This window comes from Gadus morhua, chromosome 20, assembly GCF_902167405.1.
Source record: "Gadus morhua chromosome 20, gadMor3.0, whole genome shotgun sequence".
In the NCBI taxonomy this organism is placed as follows: Eukaryota; Metazoa; Chordata; class Actinopteri; order Gadiformes; family Gadidae; genus Gadus; species Gadus morhua.
In genome coordinates, this window is record NC_044067.1 from 15,873,598 (window position 1) to 15,895,608 (window position 22,011).

General features: G+C 46.1%; 2 protein-coding genes across 21 annotated transcripts in view; both read right to left on the reverse strand.

Moving 5' to 3' along the window:
* The window catches only part of lmo7a (LIM domain 7a), a 55,334-nt gene extending 40,036 nt beyond the window's left edge, over nt 1–15,298 (reverse strand). For 4 of the 11 annotated variants that reach the window (XM_030342891.1, XM_030342890.1, XM_030342887.1 and 1 more), the window contains exons 1-4: nt 15,096–15,297; nt 14,752–14,907; nt 7,119–7,189; nt 3,995–4,064 (exon numbers count right to left, since the gene is read on the reverse strand). In XM_030342891.1, the coding sequence (XP_030198751.1) occupies nt 3,995–4,064; nt 7,119–7,189; nt 14,752–14,820 (210 nt within the window). In that variant the 5' untranslated portion in view covers nt 14,821–14,907; nt 15,096–15,297. Of the gene's footprint in view, nt 1–3,994; nt 4,065–7,118; nt 7,190–14,751; nt 14,940–15,095 lie in introns of those variants that run through there. The other 7 variants (XM_030342888.1, XM_030342894.1, XM_030342889.1 and 4 more) reach the window with 5 other exon arrangements.
* Nucleotides 15,299–16,528: 1,230 nt separating this feature from the next.
* The window catches only part of pikfyve (phosphoinositide kinase, FYVE finger containing), a 30,704-nt gene continuing 25,221 nt past the window's right edge, over nt 16,529–22,011 (reverse strand). For all 10 annotated transcript variants that reach the window (XM_030343068.1, XM_030343071.1, XM_030343067.1 and 7 more), the window contains 10 exons: nt 21,672–21,767; nt 21,485–21,565; nt 21,040–21,149; nt 20,792–20,851; nt 20,339–20,515; nt 19,588–19,691; nt 19,366–19,494; nt 18,288–18,549; nt 17,771–17,845; nt 16,529–17,633 (listed from right to left, as the gene is read on the reverse strand). In XM_030343068.1, coding sequence (XP_030198928.1) covers nt 17,518–17,633; nt 17,771–17,845; nt 18,288–18,549; nt 19,366–19,494; nt 19,588–19,691; nt 20,339–20,515; nt 20,792–20,851; nt 21,040–21,149; nt 21,485–21,565; nt 21,672–21,767 — 1,210 coding nt within the window. In that variant the 3' untranslated portion in view covers nt 16,529–17,517. The remainder of the gene's footprint in view (nt 17,634–17,770; nt 17,846–18,287; nt 18,550–19,365; nt 19,495–19,587; nt 19,692–20,338; nt 20,516–20,791; nt 20,852–21,039; nt 21,150–21,484; nt 21,566–21,671; nt 21,768–22,011) is intronic.

Below are 22,011 nucleotides of genomic sequence, written 5' to 3' on the forward strand. Positions count from 1 at the left end.
TGTGCGCTGCTGAACTAGAGGTTTGGCCTCCGCTTCTGACGGCCAAACAAGACTCACTGTGATCCAACCCTGTGTAGATGAACAACTTTGTGCGGTGTCCATATTAGCGATCGTCACCTGCATAAATACAGACCAATATTGTGGCGGTTCCACGGTAATAAGCCCATACATAATAACCCCTGTGACGGCCGGCCACCCGCGTCCCAGCCGGGCTGCATTCCGAGGGGAGGTGGAGGAATGTTATTCTGTTTTATGGCACTGTGTAATCCTGCTAAATAGGCTGCACCCATGCAGCGGCCGCTAATCCATGGGCACAGGCACGGGACTCTTGATTTTAAAGGCCACCACACGACACCACAAAGAACGCTTGTGTTTCAGAGGTGTCCGGTTCGCCGTAATGCGCCTGTTCTATTTGCGTTCCTCCGGATGATTCTTTTCTTGAGTAGACCAAGCAGATAATGAATCACCTTTACTGGCCCTCTGCGAAGCGGTGGGGCCGTACCGCCCCCACCGCGGGCGCACATAAACCAATACAGTCACCGTACAACGTAAGCAGACCGGAGCTCAACCCAAAATGTTTCCCTTCCTCCCCGCTCCAAGCATAATACTCTGCAGTGTAACCAAAGCTTTGGAACAAGACGCTGGAACAGGAAAACATGAACACATTTTTGCGCACCCTCGTTTCCTGAGGCGATGCGTTTATGGCGGGGAACAGGGCCGATGCACGTCGTCTGTTAGCTCCGGCCCTCTGGACCGGGCCCTTTGAGTCTCCCGACCAACCCACGAACCCTTCCAACCCTTCCCTTGCCTCTCATGTGGCCAGCCCCCCCCCCCCCCCCCACCACGGGCTTCCTGGTAGAGACAGCACTGGCTGGGGTCGCAGCGGGCCCCGCGGCCCCCAAAAGCCGCAGCCCTCGAGTGTTCATCAGGGACCTGGCACGGCGCTTCGCTCACACCAGAAACCTTCTCTTGGATCTGCAGCGAAACCAAATGAGCCAGGACCCGGGATCTGGGGCCAAAGTTACTCACTATTCCACAAAGACCAGAGATTTCCGTTTTTAACCCGCTCTCTCTAACTCGGCCCACATTCGATTCTGCCACAGTCGAAGCCTGCTATCGAGTTCAAGTGGCGAGCTGCTCTTTTTTTCGAGACTGCAAAACTTAATGGGCTGATATGACAATGGCTGCAGCCCTTATAAATATACTACATTTTATATATAAATACTATGTTCTACTTGCGTTGGACAGCTAATGAGTTATGCTTGCAATGGTGCTTTCGTTCAGGACCGATCCTAATCACGGCCAAATCACAAATAAAATAACAATGACGACATTCCTCTTGTCCTTTGTGCATTGTATTTTTCTTCCAGATGCACTTATGTAAGTTCAACCGACCAGAACAACATTTTTTCCCAGTTCCTTCCTGTGTAAGAACATGGCCAAAGGAATTTTTGCATTGCATATAAAGTCTTCCCTCAACAACTGCAACCACAATAGAATAACAAGATGGAAATTTATGGATTGAAACTAGATAAACCCATATATTGAAATGTAATATGCATATTTATGTTCATACATTTAAATGTAAAAACTCTGTATCGCAGCTTCAACTACAGCTGAGATTCAAGGGAATAATACACAATTAAATAAACGTGTGTGATAAATCTGTGGCAAACGTTTAACGAGACGCTCGTGGAGTTATTTATAGGGATTAGCGATAAAGGAAGAGAGCACTCCAAACTAATCGAAGACAGAGAGAAGACAACACTCCACCAACGCCTGAAAGAGAACAGACATTCCCACAGCACCCACAGACCAAGCCCTCTTCAGCCTCTTTCCATTCCCCCCCCTCTCCTCCTCCGTTTGGCAGGCAGTCTTTGAGCTTTGGGCCAGCTCAGGAGCCTCTGCATTTTGCTGGAGAATTTATGATCAGGTTTTGTTTTCTTTCCCAATTTGACGGCATTGGAGACAGCGTGCCGGCGGCAACCGATCCAGACGATAATTTCCCCTAGTTACCCCAGCAGGTGTCCTAGGTGGTTTGAACAAGTAACGGCCAGACTATTTTTTTATCTGCGTCATTATGATGACGCAGATTTGATGGCAGTTGCTGTGTGATGTCAAATTCTGTGTTGTATCAAAGCAAATACTATCAAGGCTTTTAAGATTTAACTCACCTGCCCTCTTTGTCCATCTTTCTGCCCCTTCAATTGTATGCTTATGAATGTATTATTGTTTTTTACCTCCTGTATTTTCTCTTTTTTATATAGCTGTTTACTTCTAGAAAAAAGAAAAAAGCAGTAAATAAATAAAATGTTTAATCAAATATTTGATGATATCACTTTGTTATTTTGCTTTATTTTCCCACACCAGGTCTTAGTGCCAGCCTGTTTCTGTTCGACCCGACCTGTCAATGTCCTGCCAAACATGTTGAGCGTCACAGGCCCACTGACGAGTAACCAAACGCGCTGGGGTTAGGGCTTAGTGTAATTCCTCCTCACAGCTGGAGCCAATTACACCCACGAAAGACAGGGCGAGAGAGAGAGAGTCAGAGAGAGCCAGAGAGATAGAGATAGAGAGAGATAGAGATAGAGAGAGACAGAGAGAGACAGAGAGAGAGAGAGAGAGAGAGAGAGAGATATAGAGAGAAGGAAAGAGAGAGAGATAGAGAGCAAGAGAGAGAGAGCGAGAGAAAAAGAGAGAGAGAGAGAGACATAGAGAGAAGGTAAGAGAGAGAGAGAGAGAGAGAGAGAGAGAGAGAGAGAGAGAGAGAGAGAGAGAGAGAGAGAGAGAGAGAGAGAGAGAGAGAGAGAGAGAGAGAGAGAGAGAGAGAGAGAGAGAGAGAGAGAGAGAGAGAGAGAGAGAGAGAAAGAGAGGGAGACGGAGAGAGAAAGAAAGAGAGAGAGAGAGCTCTGTGAAGATGGGATGGGACCAGGGTAGTGAGGCCCAACCCTACCCTACCCTACACTACCCAACACTCGCTCCAAAACACTTATGTAACAAGACTGCTTGTTACTTTGGCCAAGAGTCGTTAGTTGAAAAAAAAACGAACAAAGATAATAATACGTTTTCCAATGGATTCATTCAGCCTGAAGGAGCAAGGGAAGACTTGTGTGATTAAAAGCTAAGCCCACTTTCCCCTCAAACAAACCCCCGTTCCAATAATACAAATGTAATTACAAGCCTGATAGAAAGAGCTTAGATAATGTTTTGATTGAAGGCCGAAGCAAGACATCCGTTTCTCGGGTGCTAAACTCCTCAAGCAACGCCAAACGTAATTATCTCAGAAGTCCAGATGGATATAAAAGACAAAGGCTCAGTGAGGCAGACAGACTATCACCTGTTTTCATCTCGCCGCCAAACATCCCCGACCGAGCCATGACAAAGTGGGGAAAAATGTTGTTGCGTCAATGAAGACAAATTATGTCTTCACAAATGTTTGAGAGATTAACTAAATTGAGCCGTTTGTTCATTCCTGCTCTGAGAAAGTCAGAATCCAATTTTCTTTAATAACAACACGCCCCGGGGATAAAAATGTCAGCTCTGTGTTTGTAATTTCACGTCTTGTTGCATTAAGAACCTGAGAAGCAAAAGCAATAAATATAAGTGTGAGACAGAGGGAGAGTGAGATACAGAAAGAGAGAGGCAGTGAGATAGAGAGGGGGGGAGAGAGAGAGAGAGAGAGAGAGAGAGAGAGAGAGAGAGAGAGAGAGAGAGAGAGAGAGAGAGAGAGAGAGAGAGAGAGAGAGAGAGAGAGAGAGAGAGAGAGAGAGAGAGAGAGAGAGAGAGAGAGAGAGAGAGAGAGAGAGAGAGACACACACAGAGAGAGGGGGAGAGAGAGATACAGAGACAGTGAATGAGAGAGAGCGAGAGACGGTGACAGAGTCAGAGAGAAAGGCAGAGAGACAGAGAGAGAAAAAGAGAGAGAATCGGGGGAGAGCGATTCAGAGACACAGACAGAGAGAGAGCGGTGTGGGGGCGGTGTCCTGAGACTTACCAGGCCAGCGATGGGTGTGGACAGCCGGTTGACCCTCCTGATGAGGCCGCGGTGGATCTTATTGACGAGGCTGCGGGCGGAAGACAACACACAGGAAACAAGGCAGCGTGTCAGTGACAGGGCGGCAGGCGGGGGGCTTGGATCAGGGTCGGACTGGCAGGGAATGAGCTGTACCGGTTGTGTGTTTGTGTGTGTGTGTGTGTGTTTACGACTGCCCCTAATGGCGGCCACCTGGCTTGAGTTTAGTTAAATGGCCGGGGCAGAGTGGTGAGGTAAACAAGCCGGCCTCTACCCGCGCTGCTGAAACACACACTTTCACTCAGGACACACGAGCGCACACACACACACACACACACTTTCACTCAGGACACACGCGCGCGCACACACACACACACACACACACACACACACACACACACACGCACACGCACACACACCAAAACATAAGCGCACATGCACACACACACACGCATACATACACACACACACACACATACACATAAGCGTACACATAAGCGCACGCATGAGTGCAGACAGACAGACAGACAGACAGACAGACAGACAGACAGACAGACAGACAGACAGACAGAAACACACACACACACACACACACACACAAGCACATGTGCACACAGCATACATGCACAAACTCACGCGCACACACATGCGCACACATCAAATATTTGCAGACACACACACACACACACACACACACACACACACACACACACACACACACACACACACACACACACACCCCCCGACAGAAAGTAACCCCAACACCCATTTGCGGTGACGTCTGTTTTTTAGAGACAGAGCAGATAAAGATAGCATACTGTGCTTGATGGCTGCACTGTACTTTAGGCGTGTGGGAAAATGTTTAATCTTTAATCATCTGCTCCCCCCCCGGCATTTTATGGGAAGGAAGTCAAGGTGTAACATTTGACCAACTGGCACTACATGACAACCTTATGCCACAATAAGAAAGGAAACAATCTAGATTTTCATCTCCAACACGACACAGTTGCCACGTAAGGGGTCAAGTACGCAGTTAAGTGTGCAGTTCAGTACCCCTTTGACTGATAAACTCTGAGAAAGGAAGACACAACCACTTTCCCACATCCGCCATCTTTAGCATCTGAAAGTGTTCAGAAGTTAATTTTAACCCACAAAAACAAACAGAGAGCCCAGGGTGAGGAGATACACTTGTGTGTTCTGTTGTTTTTGTCAACAAGCAGCGATCATGAATCAAATGTGTAAGGGAGGAGGGCAGGAAGTCTGCGACTGGTTGAGCCTCCCCGTGTTTTACAATCTCTTGTATAACACGGGGAGTGTTGCTCTGCTTTCACAGTGAGACAGAGAGAGAGAGAGAGAGAGAGAGAGACTTCAGATTACCTCCCCCGCACAGCCCTAGACACTTGAGACAATTGCATATAATGGTGTGATGTATAATAATGTATAGTTGAAGTCACGTAGACATTTTGCTGTATAAAGGTCAACAATGCAAAGAGTTATATACCGACAATTATGTTTATGGAGATGGGTGGGCCATCATTCTATGGTTTAATGGAAGTGTTTGACTCAATCAACCATATCTAGACCATTACCACATTGTCAAATAATACAGCCTTACTAATTCACTGTGTACACAATTGTATGCATTATTATATTGTATTATAGACAATTGTATTACATACATTTAAATGTTATATTAATACTCTGGTTATAAATCTGTTGTATCTTATTTTTCTTTTTAGCTTTGGCAATGTTAAATGTAGGTTTTTCAAGGCATTTGAAACGGAAGCTGTTTGAGAGAGACAGACAGAGAGAAAGAGAGAGAGACAGAGAGATACATAGAGAGAGACAGAGAGACAGACATGAGAGAGACAGAGAGAGGGAGAAAAGCGGTTGTCACAGGAGTTGCTTGGAGAAGGGGTTCTGAGAATCTGCATGGGTCTGGGTTAATTACAGACCTGTGCTGACTCATGCAACTTGCACTGTTGTGTCCATCCACCAGCACTGCATACACAGTCGCAAGCACGCACGCACATGCACGGCCGTGCAAAGACACTAGTGCACAGAATGACGCAAACGCAAACCAGCATGCTCATACACATCGTATGCTTGCATACACATACACATAAGATACACACACGCACATGCAGCCACCCACACAGTCACATTCTTGATCCTCTCTGTAACCGGGAAAAAACGCAAGTCAACCACAGCAGAAAGAATGAATGAGAGAGTGGAGAGAGAGAGAGAGAGTGGAGAGAGAGAGAGAGAGAGTGGAGAGAGAGAGAGAGAGAGAGTGGAGAGAGAGAGAGAGAGGAGAGAGGAGAGAGGAGAGAGGAGAGAGGAGAGAGGAGAGAGAGAGAGAGAGAGAGAGAGAGAGAGAGAGAGAGAGAGAGAGAGAGAGAGAGAGAGAGAGAGAGAGAGAACTAATGCATATCTTATAGTAGTGTAGATATGCGCATGTAATTGCTCTGTCCTATCACAATATTGCATTGGCCATCCAGCCTATGAGAGGCTTCCCTTGGCTCTCCATGGTGGATGCATCGAGACTTATCGGTTTCTCACGCCTCCAGTTAAACCATCCAGCCAGCGCCTGGCCCATAGCCCTCCAGTCATCTGACTGGAGGCTGTGGAGCCCCCCTTCTCCCTCACGTCAAATAACGAAAGTGACTAGAATGCTATACAGTGCACACTATTAACTGTGTGGTGCAGCTTCAAAATAATGTTTCTATTCAACAATATTTAGCAACTACCCAAAGAAACCAACAAAGAAACCCACACACACATGCACACATAAACTGCCAACTCCAGGGGTTGACTTGGGCAATTTAGAATAACAAAGGACCTGCAGGCCTGCCGGAGAGCAGAGGGCCAATGAATGAGAGAGTGACACCAGTAGAGAGGGAAAGACGGGCAAATAGAGAGAGTGCAAAGATGGAGGGTAACGTTTTATAGAGGGAGGAATGGACTGATGGAGAGAGGGTGAGATGGACAGAGAAGTCAGACAGACAGAGAGAGAAATGGATAAAGGACAGAGGGACAAATGAAGACGGACAGAGGGAGAGATGGAGACTGACAGACAGAGAGGGCAGAGGTGCAGGGTACTTACTCGCACAGTAGAACACCGTTCTCCAGCGCAGATCTGAAGTCTTGGCTCCCAAATTGTTTCTCAGTGACCGCCTGAACAAAATACAAAACAGAACGGAGCCGAGTGAGCGAATGAGAGCGACAGAGCGCCAGGGAGAGTTAAGCACGGGGTGTGAAGAGGGTGGGGGACCTGGGTGGGGTGGGTGGGTCAGAGAAGAAAAGTAGGATGTTAAGAACAGTGGGAGAGGAAGTGGGGTGGAACTTCCTCCCGAGGTTCCCAACATGTGTCTCTCCAGGCATGAACGGCGGCTCCTCAGGTAGTCCAGGGGATTGCTAGGCACGGCTCCTCCACCCTCACGCCCTCCGCCCTCTCCCCCTCCTCGGCTGCACGACGACCGCTCTAGAGACCAGCCTCTGTTGGAGGAGCCGAGACTGCTGCTAAACTGAGCCGGGCCGGAGCCCCAAGCCGCAAGAGTGAGAGCATCTGGCGCTCTGGTGGGGAGCAGACCCGACCAGGAGTGTTACAATCTCATGCTTTTCCCATGATCTCAAACAGCCACTTCAGGAACACCATTACGCAAACAGACGCTGGAGTGCGCGCACACACACACATACACACACACACACACAAACACGTGCACGCACACACACACACTTGTTTACACCCCTGTTTTATTTTCCTCCTTAACAGAACACATAACAATGGGAGGCTTGTGGTAATAGCTGTGGACCACAAACGGCATTTCATGAAAGTGAGCCCCTCTGGTCAGGATTGAAAAACTAAATATGCCACAGTGAGGGATTGTGATTTTATTGTTTCCATGATGTTGATGTCCCCCCCAAACACACACATATAGGCATGCAAGCACGCAACAAAAACACATGCACACACACGTAAACACATACACACTCAAGAAATAAGTTGGGGGGGTGGTGCTGGTGTTGGTGGTAGTGGTGCTGGTGGTGTCGGTGGGGTTGGTTTGGGGGCTGGGTTTAGTGGTAGGGGTGGTGGTGGTGGTGGTGATGGTGGCGTTGGTTGGGGGCTGGGTTTTAGGGGTAGTGGTGGTGGTGATGGTGGCGTTGGTGTGAGGGCTGGGTGTTAGGGGTAGGGGTGGTGGTGGTGGTGATGGTGGCGTTGGTGGGGGGGCTGGGTGTTAGGGGTAGGGGTGGTGGTGGTGGTGATGGTAGCGTTGGTGTGAGGGCTGGGTGTTAGGGGTAGGGGTGGTAGTGGTAGTGATGGTAGCGTTGGTGGGGGGGCTGGGTGTTAGGGGTAGGGGTGGTAGTGGTAGTGATGGTAGCGTTGGTGGGGGGGCTGGGTGTTAGGGGTAGGGGTGGTGGTGGTGGTGATGGTGGTGAGGAGGTTGATAGTGGACGGAGTGGAGTTTCAAGGTAGGTTCTTTAACAAAGGTGTGAAATGGTTAAAGGAAGTGAAACTCATGGTAATCACCACTCCCTCAACCACGCTTCCTGCTTCTCCGTGCCGTCAGGTTTCCTCTGCCTGCACCATAACCTGCATCCCCACATTAGTCAGAGCGGCCTGTGTGATTAACGACAATAGGAAGAAGAAAAAACAATATGCGATAGCGTTCATTTTTTTGTTAAACAATGACAAGGCACAGAATTGCTTTCCATTGCAGATGAGCCCATAGTCAACGTGACGAAGGGCAACTTTGTGTAACTAACTACTTTGGGATCACGTCGAGATTACGACTCCTATGAATCACACATCCTAAGGTGAATCATAACCTCTGCACCTTTATTTAATTATTCTTTGATCGTGGTCATGGTTTGGTTATTAATAGCCTCCAGCCTCTGCGAGCAGTGTGCCTCTTTGTCAGTGCCGAGTGTATCGTCTGTGTTATAAATATCACAGTATGACTATGAAAACCATGACCACCGAGTGCATAGAAACACAGAGACAAAGAAAATAAACATTGAACATGCTTTGTAGGGATACAAAAAATATAGTCTCTCTGTGTGTCGCTCCATCTCTCTTTCTTTTAGAAACACTCGCACACACTTGCGCACACACACACACACGGAGAACCAGTCAAACAGGTCAGCGCAAAAACAAATTGATCAGTTCGGCTTGCGTTTTTTTTGTCTGCTCTCCTTTCATGCTTTATCCCGGGAGGACAGCGGTGTCAATGCCTCAATAAAGGTGGTGGGAACCGGTCAGATTGACGTGAAGGAAGGCATGATTATCGTTACTTCAAAAACAAGCTCTTGTTCCTGCCTTGGAACACACCCAGGGAAACTTGTCTGAAATAAGGGCTGAAGTACCATGCTTTGCATTCCGAGGGAATTAAATGACAATGTATTCGATGATTCAGATGCATTTTTTAAATTGTTGGTTAGTCCACACTGAATACCACGTTGTAAGCGTATAAAAGGCCTGTGGTTTGATCGTTGCTTTGTAACTTTGTAAAGACAGCTCGGATGACTGATATTTTAGTCAGAGCCAATCTCCCACGTGATCTCTTGGCATTGTAAGGAAATGTTTGTTCTGCTTAAGAAATAGAGCAAGTGTTTTGGCCTTCTTTCACCCTCATTGACGAAATGATAATCTAGTGCCAGGCACTAAAAACAGACATGCACAGACACATAGTAGCATATACACACACACATGGATGTAAACACATACACACACACACACACACACACACACACACACACACACACACACACACACACACACACACACACACACACACACACACACACACACACACACACACACACACACATACACGCACAAACAGAGAGAGAGATACGGTGAGACAGTTTGAAATGCAGAGAGGGAGAGACACTAACACACACACACACACACACACACACACACACACACACACACACACACACACACACACACACACACACACACACACACACACACACACACACACACACACACACACACACACACACACACACACACACAGTGAGAGAGAGACAGATAAAGAAAGTGCTCTGATAGATTGATGTTTTGCTGTGTGCCTGCCATTTGAAATACTGACCCCTACTGTTCTGTCACGTTATATACTTTCCTGAGTATGCGTAAACCAGCCGATACTGTTAGACGTTGCGCTCAGTCCCTGGAAAACATCCTTGGAAAACGTAATAAAAACCAAATTCTAAATGAAATTTACAACCTTTGTGAGACCAGCCTTTCAGCATAATGCTTTAGTACAAGTCAGGCGTGACCGTTGTGTTTTACAGTAGGCATTAACGGTATATCCATCATTATAAACTAGGGATGAACTCATGACTCATTTCTACCGAAAGAAGGGGCTGAAAATATCCAGCAATGCAAGAAATTAGAGTGCTTCAAACTACTCTCTCCCTGGCACTGCCCTCATTCCCCCTGGCAGAAACACTGGTCTCTCTCTCTCTCTCTCTCTCTCTCTCTCTCTCTCGCTCTCTCTCTCGCTCTCTCTCGCTCTCTCTCTCGCTCTCTCTCTCTCTACATATATATAGATATCTGTGTACATATATATCTCTGGATGTACATGGATACCCCGCTCTCTCACTCTATCTGCATAGCTCTCTCCCTCTCAGTGTGTATAGTTTGCCTCACACACACTATCTCTCTCTCTCGTCGTCATTAGAAGTATTAATTCTCCGTCGATCAAGCCTCACCTTGCCCTCCCCTTTCCCCTGTTAAACCTGCCATGTCAGATTACCTCTCTCTCTCTCATAAGCTGCTACAACCACCACAACCACCCTGCTCCAACCTGCACGCCAGACTCGGGACCTGGCATGGAGGTGGGTGGAGGAGGAAGGTAGTGGAGGGGTGGAGCTTCAGACAGGCAAAAGAAAGGCAGGAAAAAACAGACCCTGGTGTGACAGGACCTACCCCACCCTCTGGAGAATGTGACTGGGACTTCCTGGAGTCTTTGAGGTGCGGAGGGAGACGCCGCGGGAACCAACCCCAGGACGACCTTCGTCACGTCATCATCCTCATGATTGTGTGTGATTCAACACATTGTGGAGGTCAAACTGAATCTACCTGAGACAATTTTAAAGACACAAATATAAACGTAACTCGTGTAAGGCAGAGACAGGGGAGAAGGGGGAGAAGTGGAAGGTCGAGAGAGCCTAAGTGAGCGAGAGAGAGAGAGAGAGAGAGAGAGAGAGAGAGAGAGAGAGAGAGAGAGAGAGAGAGAGAGAGAGAGAGAGAGAGAGAGAGAGAGAGAGAGAGAGAGAGAGAGAGAGAGAGAGAGAGAGAGAGAGAGAGAGAGAGAGAGAGAGAGAGAGAGAGAGAGAGAGAGAGAGAGAGACTGGCTGGGGGGTGGTGGGTGGGGTGCCAGACCCAGTGGTGGTCGTGGGGTGGGGACAGGGGCTCCCTCTGACTGCATCCATTGTGTATTCACGCAGTGAAATGAGGTAGCCCTGCGTGCCAGGTTTGTTTGGACGTGGGGAATGCATCGGATCACTAATTGTCCCCCTTGATATGCTTCCTCTCCCATTCCCTCCTGCACTGGTTGCTGGAATCAGGGGGATACCCTCCCCCCCCCCCATCCTCCAAACTGGTCCAGATGGTAGGTCATTTGGCAGAAATTCTACCAGTTAGACACACACAGCACGGAGCCAGACACACAGTTCTTAAGTGTGTGTTTGTGTGCATGGTGGTGGTGGTGTTGGTAAACAGCTCCCATGATGCGAGGGTCTGCTTCACATGGGTGGGCCCGAATGCATGCGTCGCAGCTGACTGGTCATCGATCGCTAGCCAAAACATTCAACAAACACAACGCAGCCAGTGGTGTGACGTGATTGGTCTTCGGTCGAGGCGAGGGCCAATCAGAGAACGTCCCTCGCGGGTGAGAGGTTGAGGACGAATGGCGCATGACCAACGAATGAACAAATAAAAACGAACAAAAATGTTGAAGAATTTGTGAAAAGAGAAAAGGTTGTTTGTGATTTACTCGCACACCAAAGAGAACCTGCATGAGAATGTGTTCACAACTATTCGAGAAAGGAGCATAAACAAACAGATTAAACAGATTAGATAGGATATTATATTTAAGACTGTTCTTTTTATTATTCTATCCAACAATAAACATATAAATCAAGAATATTATTACCTCTTTTATTCTCTAATCCAAGGTTTATAGAGTCATATAAGGTTGATTGCCCGTGTCAGCTTTTCACCAAAGGGAATGCTGGACAATGTGACACAATAAAGTTACAGCTCAGGCCCTCATTGTTTCAGGACTTTGAAACGTATCCTAGCGTGCTGACCAGCCGCCATAACGCTCAAACAGCAATGAAACAAGGGTTGTTTCAGCAGGAATTATCGCCCCCGCCAATATATCTGTTTAGTGTGCGCCAATTAAACTTCAATCACAGGTGCATGAAGATATTTCACTTCACAAAGTAGACCACCAATCTGCACATCTTTCCATCTGATTTCAAAATGAAGTCGTGCTCACGACAACTTGTAAGTGTTTGTCATAAAGACCTCTAGCAAAGCCCTATAGCCTTCCCCATTCAATCGACAAGGAACCTCATTAGTGGACCCTGGGCCCTGTGGCAGTATGTGCTGCTGACCTGACAACTGACTGACCAGCCAGCCAACCGACCAACCACCAGCCAGCCAGCATTGAGTGGAAGGGGGGGGTTCTGGCCAGCCGGACTAGGGTTCACAGTCATGGAGTTTAACGAAGGAATGTGTCCATGTGACGAACTCCAGACTGTTTAGTGTCGTTTATTTTTTTGAACACCTTAAGCTACACACACACACACACACACACACACACGCCCCAGGGTGAAGTGTGTGCAGGCCTGGCAGCCGGTTAATCATTCAGGGATTCAATGGCAGACCCCATGGACATCATGACACGCGGCCTTTGAAGAGAGAGTGCTGCTACCGACCGCCTCAGAAGCCAGTATTGTATTAGAAGTGTTGAAATAAGCCACCTTCTGTACTTCGGCACCGTTAAACCTGCGTATACACACTTGTCTAGACGTTTACTGAGGGGCTTTCTGTGAAGTAAACGCCCAGACAGAAAAGGATATCGTATTCATGCCAATAACCGGTAATCTTATTTCCATTCCCAATACATTGTAGAGCCATTATCCTAGTTTATATGACGACAATCCAATGTAACAACATGCTGATGACAGGGTTTTCAAAAGAGGGCTCTGTAGCTAACTATCTATTATACCAGTTAATCTAATCTTTTCATTTTAAGTCCACCATCAACAAGAGGGGTAGCATTGGGACAACAGATAGAGATCAACACTTATTTGATCTCTATCAAATAACACGCCATTAATGATACATGTAATCACTTTGATGTTCTCTTATTGCCAAAGCTTACCGATAGGCGTTCAAGGTCATCATTTTATTTTATTGAAAATTATATTGTAATCTTTAATATCATGTACAGATGCTTTATGCATCTTGATGTTATTATAACAAGAACATGTCAAATTGAATAATTGTATTAATAAATATTTTACAAATACTCAATGCTTGATCAAAACTGATGTTGAACGTCTTCTTGAGGTAGGCTATATTATTACCTCCACTTTACGTGCAGAATTGGAGTGCCCCTGGCTATTTTACTCCTTTACCAAAACCTGACTCCTGCTGTGTACCCTCGATTCCCCTTCTGACGTAGACGAAACCCCAACCACGTTTGCGAGCCAAGCCACCACAATGGGGCAGTGTGCGAGACGCTGATGTCACATCCAAAGCATTCAGATTCACCCCTCACAAAATAAGAACAATATTTGTTCAGTTAGAGCCGACACACCAGCTAGCCTCACCATTGCCCCTCGCTGGCGGGGAGAGATAATTCCCAAGGAGGAGGGGGCCAAGTACCTATAGCTAGTGAGTGTTGGAGCAGAGAGAGAGAGAGAGAGAGAGAGAGAGAGAGAGAGAGAGAGAGAGAGAGAGAGAGAGAGAGAGAGAGAGAGAGAGAGAGAGAGAGAGAGAGAGAGAGAGAGAGAGAGAGAGTGACTGATAAGGAGGTTTAATAAAAAGTAACATAATATCATAACATAATGGGTTTAATTTTTGGTAAATTAAAACATGCCCCATGACCCATCTGATCTGTTTTGGAACATGAAGGTGATAAATGATCCTAAATGTAATAAATGAGATAAGCCTTCGTCAATATTTAATACCTCATCTCCTTTATCATTACAACTGAATGCTTGCACTTTGACAATGACCTGAAATTATTGACATTGGAAGAAAATGCCCTTAAAGTCAGATAACTTTAATGGAGTTGGAGCAGATATACCGAAACCGAGGATGACCGAAGAGGACAATCACATTGGAATGCATTTATTCAATGAATAAAAAGTAGACAAATACTAATAAGTCGAATATAAACATTAAAATCTCAATCATGTATTGAGAAAATGCAATTTCGCTATATGTCCAATTGTGACGGAGATAATTGACAATGAAGATAAATGATTAAACCAGAAAGTAGCGGTGCATGAGCGGTAGCCTACTCCACCGTGTAAAAATGACAATTTACACAGACAGACAGACAGACAGACAGACAGACAGACACAAACAGAAGTCACACACGTTTCAAATAGCCGCGTACACTGTTTGATCGCCGATCAGGTGTTAAAACAAACCTTTTATGAAGTGTGTGTGTTGGGGTTTTGATACAAGGGTCAGCAGGTCTTACCTCAATCCATCTCTGCGCCTCCAAATAAGCCTCCTCACAGCTAACCGCAGACTGCTCGCGCCACTCCATCACAGAAACCTCTTGGAGATAATAGTCATCAAACGCTGGAGTTGAGGGTGCCAATCCAATCGATTAACCGATGCTCAACCGTACGGGCTACACCAACCAGAGCAGAGGAAGACAGTATGAGACCACGAATCAGGCTGATAGCAAATCCGAACCTTGACATTTGGACAACATAGTTGAAATTGTTAATTATTAATGTAGATTTAGTCTGCAACAGGGCCATGGAGCCAATCGGTCGAGACAACACCGGTACAACACACTGCAGTCTGGTTGCCTACCTGCGTGATTGTCGCTCCGACGCACCTTTACTCTGAAACCCGTTAAGGTACACTCCACCTTTCTGCTCTCAAATGTTTTCTTTAGAGGCTCACGGTTTAACGTAGGTAGAGAAATGCAAATAAAGACATATACGACGACTATAGACTATACACGAGGAGGTGGAGATGTAAGCTTTCCCGGGAGTAACACATACAACTTTAATTCTCTCTTCTGAAAACTTTATTGAGGGAGGGCTTTCTTGACACGCCATCTGGTGGACAAATCATGTGTTACTGTTACAGGCCATTATTTAAAATGAGCAGCCTTCAATGGAAATTTGATATTGGCTATTGCGTCAACTCATGATGAGGGAGTAATCAGTTGTATTTTCAAGCAATTGTAATACCTGTATGCTGTTTGCTATTATTTTACTGTTGCTTTTTTTTTTCAAATCTTAATGAAATCAGGAATATATATTGCCTTCTTGTCACATATTACAGCTATGTATTTTTGTAATAAATATGCATAATATATTTATATGAATTATATCAAAAACCATCATTTTTGTAATAATATATTCAAATATATGGGCAAATAAAATGCAAATTGGAAATCTATATAATAAAAATATCTATATTTTTGGAATAATCTTGTTCCAGCTGAAGTCAGAGGTAATCACTATGTCTAGCAAGTCTACCTTACCTCATTGTAAGCCCTTTTTCCTGTGACATGGAAAAGAGCAGTAGGCCAGAGCTCTGACATCTGTAGCTGGCAATAAGTTAAGAAGTGAAAAGCAGGAATGCCGTAGTCTGTTGTGGTTGCCTTCTTGGTATTCTACACAGGATAGTCAAAAGCCCTGCTTCACTCCAAACCAGACATTCCTGCTGGCTCCCCACTCCCCTCCTGGTCCCCCCAGGTTAAGGAAAGTCTACATAAATCCCTGTTCTTAGGTACGATAACGTCCCTCTGTCATAGCTATCTGTTTACTCATTTCTAGTGTTGACCTGTCTGTTCATGGCTTCTCTCCGTCAGACTCAGGAGAGGAGCCACAGAGGTCATGTGAGCCGTACCAGAGGCTTTCAGCCCTCTCCGGCTCCAGACAGAAGCTTTGCTTGGGGTCCCACAGGCTACCGAGGAGCCCCTGAGCACCCACCATGGCCTCAGCATAGAGGGGATTAGACCCCCTCCGTTAAGCCCCGCAACGGCAGCCTTGCGAGCGGGCACGTCAGGCAGGAGATGCCGGAGGGACGGAGGCTCGGCTCCACATTCAAGCCTCTACTTATGGAGAGCCTGAAAATAAATTACCTACATGAAAACCAACAGATTCAAGATTATATTTCATAAATATTACAAAATAATGTAATATTCCTCTAGATGTTGATGTCAATGTCGACTACCAGGTAACAGTTGGAGCCTGAGCAAATTGTTGTATAGACTGATGTCCAAGCAGAGGTAAAAATGTATTTTTTTATTCATAGAATTAGAACAGACCATTTGGAATCACAAATACATTGTTCAGGAACTTAAAGATTTCAGTCCGATAGTAACTACAGCACCACCTAGTGGCAAGATACTATTCCTGTCTGGACAGGGAAAATCATATTCTTGGATGTAAACATTATGGCTGATCCAAACCACTGACTAGCCATTAAAAATAAGGTCTAAAAGTATTCATACGTGCTTATGAAGAAGAACAACCAAAGCCAGAGTCTACATGGAGGCTTGTACCACCAGCCATGGTTAGAATTTCAACATAATGCAGATTTATGTGAGCCGTACCAGATGCTGTCAAACCAGTCTATCATTTGCCTTTATTCAGATGGGTTATAAATAGGGGTCTTTGTAAGTTACCATACTTGTTGTTTAATTAAAGCAATAGGGACATATAAAACATACATCGACATGAGGTGAAATAAAAAAAAGTAAGATCTGTGGCATTACAGCGTTAATAACATTTTAATAGTTAATGCCTAATCTCTGTACATTTACAAACTTTAAATTACACTAGTCTGCTCACCAAACTACAGCCATGACAAGATTGTATGATTTGTTTTGTCATTGTTGCTTGTTTCCAGTGCTGTCTTGCTGTGGGCTCTCTGGCAACAGTTGGACCCATGGCACTAATAAAACACGACGATTCCAGAGGGCGGTCCTAGTAACAACGCACCCCCTGAAGTTTAAAATGTTAGACAGCATAATTCAGTGGCACTGCTATGCGGAGACCACTCTCTTGTTGGCGTATACTGGCCACTCTCAAGTGTCCATCAACGTAAAAACATGAATAAACATCATAACGTCCAGTGTGCTTCTGGTTCCCCTGATTGGAGCACTGACATCGTCGGACCAGGGAATGGATATCTTTGTATGTGTGTCTGTGTGTGTGTGTGTGTGTGTATGGGGAGGGGTCGTAAAGGTGCTTGCATAAAAGGTGTCCCCCGGACCTTAGCAGTTGATGCCCAGGCCGTTCCAGTGGTCGGGCACCATGAGGAAGTACTTGTCCATGGCCTCGCAGAACCGGGCGCGGTACAGCTCTGGGGACACCACCGTGGGCATCTTACCTGGTGATGTGCACGCACGCACACACACACACACACACACACACACGTTGTAAGTTGTAAACCAAACCTGCACAAATGCAATTGATACATTTCCTTCCCTTTTCAAAGTATAAATGAGGTGAGAACCAAAAGCTTACCTTGTCCACCAAGGATCCCTGTGGATTTAACCACCATCTCCAGCTTCTTGTCCCATGTAAACGTCCTGATGTAATCTGTAAATAAAAACATTAAAACATAGAAACCAAATTTTTAAGCCGGTCAACACAGTTTGAGCTTTCAGGGTCAGGGTTTTAAATATATCTCAATGGAGTTAAGCATTGAAGCCCAACATGGCGTTTATGCTAAACCTGGGCTGTGGCCGACCGCTTGGTATCTTGACACTGTGCTAAAAGCTAGAAATCAACTTTAACCCTTTGGACGCTCCAGATCCAATCAGATCCCAGCTATGGTCGTCTAAAACCAAGATGATCTAAATAAAAAGCAGCTATCTTCCCTTCGAAACCTAAATTCACACTTGATGAGTTAAAAGCATTGAACTCCCAACTGTCGCCTGGCATATACATCCTGTTCACCCAACCTAGAGTCCCACCCTTTGCTGGTGTGCTTCAGGGTGCGTGCTCCCTGGTGGAGCCCTTCCTCCCTCTCCCCTCTCACCTATGATCCCCACCACCAGCTGGTCCGTGGTGTCGTCGCGGCCCACCAGCAGTGAGTAGTCGATGATGAGGTGGCTGGACAGGAAGTAGGCGTCGCTGTGGATGGCGGCACGCAGGATGGCCTTACAGTGCGCGCGGATGTACAGCGGGTTGTCGTGCACCAGCTTCAGGAGGTTCTCGTCCAGCAGCACCACCTCACAGCTCTCCTTGCCCGAGTCCGTCTTCACGTTGCGGTTCCTCAGGGACCCCTTCAGGTCGAACACCTTGGGGCGGCATTCAAGGGTTAACACGGTTTGTGCTTTACACTGGGTCAGCTGTATCAGAACACCTCGGGGCGGCATTCAAGGGTTAACACGGTTTGTGCTTTACACTGGGTCAGCTGTATTAGAACTCCTTGAGGCGCCAAAGTCAGGGGTTAATACCGTGTGGAGGTTGGTAGTTTAGACTTGGTCAGCTGTATTAAAAACACCTTGGGCAGCCAAGCTAAGGGTTAATACGGTTTGAAGTTTGGTCGTTTAGACTTAGTCAGCTGTTTTAAAAAACCTTGGGCAGCAAAGTTAAGGGTTTATAAGGTTTGGAGTTTTGTAGTTCATATTTAGTCAGCTGTATGGAACACATTGGAGATGCAGAATAAAGGGTTAATATCCTGTGGGCAGCAAAGGTAAAGGTTTAAATTATATGGTTTATATTTAGTCATTTATTCAGTAGCTTTAAATCACCTTTGGACCAGAAAGTTAAGGGTTTATATTTATATGGTTTAGATTACGTCATTTCCTCAGAAGCTTTTAATCACCTTGGGACTGGAAAGTTAAGGGTTTATGGATGTTAAACTTTTTATTTCACAATTATGTGTGTGCGTTGCGATAAACATTTTCAAATCCTTGATCCAGGAGAAGTGCCTCAGTGATTGAGATCATTCAGCAGCAGGTACGTATCAAGCACCTTGATCACAGGTAGGGGCCGGGACTGACGTGAAAGGAACCCCAGGGACATATCCTAATACCCCCAGATGCTCATACTATCTTGCAAGCAGGATATGAAAATCTGCTATTGGCATGATTGTTGCCGCTGGGGCTAACCTGTGCCATCTTGCGTCCGTAGAAGAGGTTCTCCATCACCAGTAGGTCCAGCTTCTTCTCCGTGTTGTTCTGGGAGTTCTTGTAGCCGATCCGGTAAACGCCCAGAATCTTGGCGAGTGCCGTTGGACGCTGCAGAAAGAAAGACCGGTGATTCTTTGGCCTTGAGGACAGAAAATCTGAAAAGTATCATGTGTATAGGTTTGTATTGTTTTAACAGCAAACCTTTTGTTGCACAGCTCCGGTGATGTAGGTGAAGTAGTGAGGAGCGAAGTCCAGGAAGGACTGGACCTCCAGTCTGGGCATCTGCTTCAGGATGAAGCGATCGTCTTGACGGAACATAAAAACAACTCCGTTGATACAATAGAGGTTTCTTAAACCACACTTACTTTACCACCCAGTGTGATGTTCTTTAGTTATACCATCCAGATGATGGGATGGATCAGCCGTCCAGTTTAAACAATTCACTGGGTGGACTGGTAAGCTGATCTATGCATCAACATTCGGGGAGGAAACTCCCAGGAGGGATGCATGTCACCACACGGTTGATCTTCAAAGGGTTCATAACAGTACTAGATGTGCACAATCTCCGTCCAAACGAGGATTCCTCAGGTTGTTAATTCATCAGCTTTGTAGGGTTGTGTGAATTAAACACCCTACCTTCTTCTCGCTCACTTTTCTACCTATAGGTAAGACTTGGAAAGTGCTTCTTATGATCAATCAACCTCACAGCTGGTGATAAAATAGGGCAGTTTCAAAACCTTTGCTCAATCATTTTATTTTTATTATTATTATATTATTATTATATATTATAGTAAATAATACATTTAAAAATTTGGGTTGCATCTTTGCATCTTGCATCATTGTTGAATGCTGATTATGTCGCTTTGTAAAAAAGCCCCAGCTGATTAACTGCAATGTAAGGCAAATACCATAAAGGTGATCAAAGGTGTAAATAAGGTGGGAACTCATTCACCCTCCGTGGCGTAGAAGACAGCGCCGGACTTCCCGCCACGGGCCTGCCAGTTGATGCAGTGGGACAGGGAGCGGACGAAGTCGTCCTCCGAGCTCTCCATGATCTCCTCCCTCATCTTGTGGAACTCCTCTGCGTAGTAGATCCGGCAGTAGAACTTGGCGTTGGCGTCGGAGAACTCTGCACAGGGGCAGAAAGAGAGGAGTCGGGGTTAAGGGAGTCATGAGGCGAATGATTCGGCGGTGACGTCACGGCGGTGACGTCACAGCGGTGACGTCGCAGCGGTGACGTCGCAGCGGTGACGTCACAGCGGTAACGTCACAGAGGTGTCATCGCAGCAGTGACATCGCAGCAGTGACATTGCAGCTATGACAGGATGAAATCAGAACCGCTGGCGGTGTCCAGGGCATAGAAGGTTCAGGGTCTCAAGGGGAGACCAAGGAGTTCAACACTCACGCAGTTCAATGTGTGGGTTCCCGCTCTGCTTCCTCTCCTTGTCCAGAAGGTCTCCCTCCTCTGTGGGACATAAACAGTTCTGAGTGTCAGGAGGAAGGGATGATAGTGATCATTATAAGGTAGAAGCGGCATGTTGGTCTAGGGGTCACTGACTGCCCACTGAAAGTATGGGGTACCATCCCCATGTGTATTACAGTGTTTCAATCCATCAGTGGAACGGGAAAAGAGTGAACAGAAGAGTAACGCACTGCTGAGGGGCTCAGAGTCCAGGCTGCTGCGGCCCAGCTGGGAGAGGTTTGACTCGTTGGGTTTGGCCGGGCTGCTCCTGGACCGACTCTCTGCTCCACCTCCTCCACCACTGAGGAAAACCAAGAGTCAGGGAGCCGAGCCAGCTCTGAGCTCATCTGGTACCATGTGTTTAACAGAACTCTTCAGCATACATAATTTGTACTAAAGATTTAGTAAGATTTATGCACAAATGACCCAGAGCACGAATGTAGCAGCCTGTAATTTGTCCTTCGATTCGCATGAAAAGTCTATTTTGGATGCCAAAAAATAACACATTTTGCGTCCTGACACAGTCGTGTGCTTTGGGTTTTGAAACGCATTTGTTTTGTTATACTGAGACTCAATAACTAACAACTAACTTAACCTTGAGGAGCAGAGAGAACAGAGAGGGGAGGTTAGTGTCACCTGATGGACTGGGAGGCATCGTCCAATCCTGTCTTGGCAATCTTTGAGATGTCGTCCAGGGCGGTCTTGTACTCTTTACAGCTGCATGGCGGGGACAAAACAAGTCAAATAAGACCTAAGACCTAAACATTTCTATCCTGGAGGGTGATTAGAAGGGTGAATAATATAACAAGATAGGAAAGGTCACCTGAGGGCGAAGGCAATGATGGAGCTGGGCTCTTTCTCACACACGGCGATGGGCACTCGCTCATGCTCGTACATCAGATAGTGCTTGTCCGGTTCGCTGATTACAAAAAGAAAAGACAAATGCATTGACCACGTTAAGAGGATTCAAATGATTGTTACTAAAAAAAAAAATTGTACAGCTTTGTACCTTAACATAACCTGAATGTCACGATCGACGTAACACCTAAGCGTTACTATTGATACCTATTTAATAGGAAAATTGTAACCCTCTTCTAACCTTAAATTTTTATAACCTAGAATCACAGTTATAACACAGAGATTTAGTACAAGTCTTCACTATA